Source organism: Alligator sinensis, unplaced genomic scaffold (assembly GCF_000455745.1).
Source record: "Alligator sinensis unplaced genomic scaffold, ASM45574v1 scaffold269_1, whole genome shotgun sequence".
Classification (NCBI taxonomy): Eukaryota; Metazoa; Chordata; order Crocodylia; family Alligatoridae; genus Alligator; species Alligator sinensis.
In genome coordinates this window covers 335,786-340,398 of record NW_005842048.1, presented here as the reverse complement: position 1 = coordinate 340,398, position 4,613 = coordinate 335,786, and the positions used below count along the sequence as shown (strand labels likewise).

The 4,613-nt window shown below is 37.3% G+C and overlaps 1 protein-coding gene across 6 annotated transcripts in view; it reads right to left on the bottom strand.

The window, feature by feature from the left end:
- Positions 1-219: 219 nt before the first annotated feature.
- Positions 220-4,613, bottom strand: part of SSFA2 (sperm specific antigen 2) — a 59,289-nt gene continuing 54,895 nt past the window's right edge. For 4 of the 6 annotated variants that reach the window (XM_014519561.1, XM_006022851.3, XM_014519560.2 and 1 more), the window contains 2 exons: positions 2,182-2,306; positions 220-1,487 (listed from right to left, as the gene is read on the bottom strand). In XM_014519561.1, the coding sequence (XP_014375047.1) occupies positions 2,202-2,306 (105 nt within the window). In that variant the 3' untranslated portion in view covers positions 220-1,487; positions 2,182-2,201. Of the gene's footprint in view, positions 1,488-2,179; positions 2,307-3,208; positions 3,869-4,613 lie in introns of those variants that run through there. The other 2 variants (XR_003093866.1, XR_003093867.1) reach the window with 2 other exon arrangements.

The window sequence follows — 4,613 nt, the reverse complement described above, 5'->3', positions numbered from 1 at the left end:
TTGGTCCCAAATGGCACCATTTACTCAGATTTATAATCACATCTCTCTCACATTTACGGCAAATTAAACATTTGAGTGCCGGACTCTATTTAGAATCTGTGGTTATGCCATGCCACTGGTTCAGATTACATGAACAATTCATTCCAGTGCATCAGTGTGGGGTTTTTTTTTTTTTTTAATAGAAAATGAACAAAAACGAAAACACACACTGACAAAGAGTGTATGCAAAATAAATATTTTATTGGATTAATATACACCTTTTCTTAGAAATCAGCCCTTATGTGTGTCTTCCTAACACATTTATAAATCTTTCAGATAAAGCTTTTCATATAATATTGTTATATCTTGACTATTCTTTGATTAAGATTTTGAAACAATATAAACATTTTTAATAGCTGGAAATGACAAAGGCATCAGAGAATCCAAAGACTAGTCAGATGCTACACGTGCATTAAATGCCGATTGACCACATAAGAAACCCATTTGCTTCCGATTTTATCCACTGGAACACATACGTTTTCACTGGGCTGAGCTACAATAAATCAGTGGTGGAAGGAAAAGAGGGGGAAAAGCTACTTTATTTTAATTTCCTCCATAAAATAGCTAATGTCATCATCCATCTACTGAGAGTCGCATATTCCCATTACTTTAATGAAAGAAATATTTTTATTATAATTTTGCTTAATACAAGACAGAAGAGAGAACTTCTCTTGATATAACAGAGAAGCAGTTTACACACAGACATGGACAGTGTTTAAAAGGAAGGCATGTTTCCAAAGAGGGTGAAAGATGGGAATAGAGTTGTAAGGAAGAAAAATAAAATTAAAGTTGTCCACTGCGCAAAGATAAGGCTTTCAGTGTAAGTACTTTTAGTAGTTTTAAGTAACCTCATATCATTCTACCACTCTGCTAATAGCAACCTTCCCAAGAATTAACTGCAATTTTTACAACAGGAGTTTTTCTTCTTTTGAAGTGGCACTAAGTAACAGCAGTGGAAACAATTATCGGTTGTTTCAAGCTCTCAAAAGTGAATCAGTTATTGCACAGTAAATACCTCATGGAGGTCAGTGTTTTGGGGTTTTTTTATATATACACACATATAAAAAAAGCTAGGCAGAAGATGTATGTTATTTATAAACTGGTTAGGTCTGGAAGTCTTCAAGTTTCATGACACACCTCTAACACGACGAAATAAAACTACACACATTTACAACAGGGACGTACAAATAAATATTAGGTCTTTCAAACAGAAATAGTTTTCTTGATGGTTGATGGAGAGTAACACACTAAGCAAAGTGCCTTAAGTCATTATATACGGGATCAAGAAAAGGTAATAAAGTATGCATCACAGACATAAGCAATGTATACAGTAGCCCAACTCAGCAGCTTTAGTGTCTCCTGAAGCACAAGTAAATTTAGCTTGACACCTTCACCAGAATACGTCATCCAGAGCAGAAATCCACAGCTTTTTTGGGTTGCATGCCAACCTTCGAGAGAAAGGAAAAGCAAAGACAATGAACATCATTTAAAAATAGTACAAGTTTCTCAAAGAAGTGCTACACATTGTAGCATCCCTTGAAAGCATTAAAAAACTAAATATTCGGTACGTTTTCATAACCTTTGTACTTGTAAAAGTCAAGCTACTTAGTACAGATAGGACATAAAAGTCTACAGAGCATACTGAAGTAAAAGCATTATATAATAATAAGCAAAACGAGAGGTTTTGCTGTGTTAGGCTGAAGTCAGGCAGAAGGCAGGGTAGATATGAACCTTACAGACTAACTAAATAAAGAGATGAACAGCGCATAAGCTTTTGTAAACAAAAGCTCACTTCATCAGATGCTTCACCAGTTTTAAAATAGCTGACTTTTTTGAAGCTAGAGGGAAGATTTAGATCCATATCTTCCATTTTATTTTAATGAAACCTCAACATCCATATCTTCCATTTTATTTTAATGAAACCTCAACTAATGTAATTATGTCTGAGATAAAGAGCAGTATGACACTACTACTTTATGACTATATTACAGGCTTTTATATTTTAAAATGTGGAAGTCATTAAAACTGACCTAACATTTAAAAAGGAAGAAAACATTTTCCATCACAAAAAAAATCTTCTTTCCACTTCATTAAGCTTCAAGAGGACTATTTAATCATTCCACCAAAATGCAAAAGAATTACCTGTAGTATCCATTTCATGGCTACGTATCTTGCTTTGTATTGGCAGATCTGCTTGGGGCAGATACAGCTGCTAACAGTCCACTTACTATTTCCCGTCTTATTTCACCAACAATAGATTCTTTGATCTAAAAAGGATGAAATAGAGTTTTGAGGTTATTAAGTTATACACATTTCTGATCTGGGGGAAGAGACACAAAACCAACCAGCATCACAGACACATTTGATAGGAGCAACCTATCCTATGAAAATGAATAACTCTAAAGCCACATAAATGATAATGTTAAAAAGGAAGGGGAGAACACTGTACAGATGGAAAAGAAAAGCATCTTTTGCAAAATAAAACCACCTAAATATAAAGGACTTCAGCAATCATGATGTTGCAGTGTAACTTAATCTTGCTAGCCCACTTAATACCTGCTTGTTTTTACACTTTGTAATTTTAGATTAAAAACTAACAACACATCCAAACCAACAAGGATGGTAAGAAAAATATTCCATCTAATATACACTGAAATTACCCCGCAATGGACCAAGATGCTTTGGAAGGGGCGTGTATCACCTAATTATTTCCCAAATATATTAAAAAATTCACCTGAAGGCATGCAGAACTTTAGACCAGAACCCAATATAATTAAAGAAGCCAACTTTGTAATATACAAAACAGTTTTTTATAGCAAAATATATCAATCGCTGATTTTTTCTGCTTACCATGGGAATACTATTCATGTCAGCAAAGAATCTGTTAATTCAGATCACTATAAACATTTAAAAGGCGATTTAATTTTAGCAAGCTCCTAATTGCAGATGGAAAAAAAAGCAAAAGGGAAAAATAGATTACTCTAGGCTAAAGGATAAAGAAAAGAAGAAAGCAATGAGCAGAAAAGGTGGCACTGAAGCGGTGCATTACACTAATAAGAACGAGAAAAAGGTGGGGTGACAGAAAAATGCATTGATCTATTGGCCAGAATGGGAGATCTCTAGAGCCAAATCACTTCTGCCTTACCTACTGTTAACTGGATAGACATGGGGCACCAGGATGGGGAGAACACAATCAAAACTAGGTTTTGAAAGCTATTCTAAAATCATTTCATGGTCAGTAACATTACCCATCTCATTCAGGTTAAAAAGGGTTATTTTTAGAGGCAAAATTGCTTTGTGTTGTGAACAATAAGTTATTATACTGGAATTGAATAAGTATTCTTTTCCAAGCAGTGGATGTAATCTTTATAAATGTGAAGCTGGATGCTAGGAAAATAGAGAATTCTAACTATGGCTTTGCCGGTAATTCATTCTGCTTCTTGGGTGCGTCTTTCCACAGTCTTTGCCTGATCAGTAAAATGGGTGTAATATTTGTTGAAACCTACATCTCAAGAGCATTTGAATGTATTTCTGGCTCTTTCACCATGTAAAGCCCAGTGTTAGTCTCTCACAATTATTCACACACCTCCAACAGGAAAATCCTCCCCTGGTGCATCAGGAAGATTAAATGGCCATGTCAAAGGGATGCAGCAGGTCTACCAACAGTTATTTATCTCTTGTTCATGCTGGGAAATAATTCAAGCCATGAGCCGTTAGTGGCAGAAGATCATAACTTTATTACTATGCCATGTCAAGCAGAGACGCAGGACTTAAAACGTTTCCGAATATCTTTCAGTGGGAGAGTTTGCTGACCTCTGTGTGTCATTAACTGGAGAGAGAGAAAAACACTGCTTCTGGATCATTAGGACCTTCACTGACAACCATAAAGCCTTAGACACACACACATGCATACCATTTCTACTATTTTAGTTAATCAAACTGCAGAATAATAAAAGGCATGGTTAACCTTCTTGTAATGCTGGGACTAAACGCCAAAAAGCAAACTTGGGACAGCTGCTCATTTAATAACCATCTTTCTGGTTTAACTCTCTCTCTCTCCTTTCAGGTAATCATATGCATTCTGTTAAACTTGCTAGGGATGGCACAATAAGATGCTGGCTGGGGCTGGAGGGATTCTAGGTTTCCTTGGTCACATGACAGTTCCTGTGCACTGGCACCGTTATGCACTCTCATTCCATGAGCTAGGTCCCCAAGTCCACTCCAAATCCTCCTGGTTTCGGGCTATGGGCTGAGAAGGGAGAGGAGGATTGACGTACTCAGCTAAAGACTGCGCTGGTGTCATCGTGAAGGCTTCAGCTTACACGATCACAATCCGCTCTTTGGTGAGAGAGGCAGTGGTCTGCTGAGAAGAGACTCCTCTGCCTCACTGCACTGGGGAGAAGGCTCTTCTCAGCCAGAATGGCTGGTCTGCTCAACCAGGCTTTAAACTAAGCCTGCCAGGGCATGGTGGGGGAGTACTGCCACTGCAAACCCACTGGGCAACTTTTGCAAATCCAGCAGACTAAGGCACTCAAGGGAACCCATCCCTACCCCAGCCCCAGAATGATGTGTAG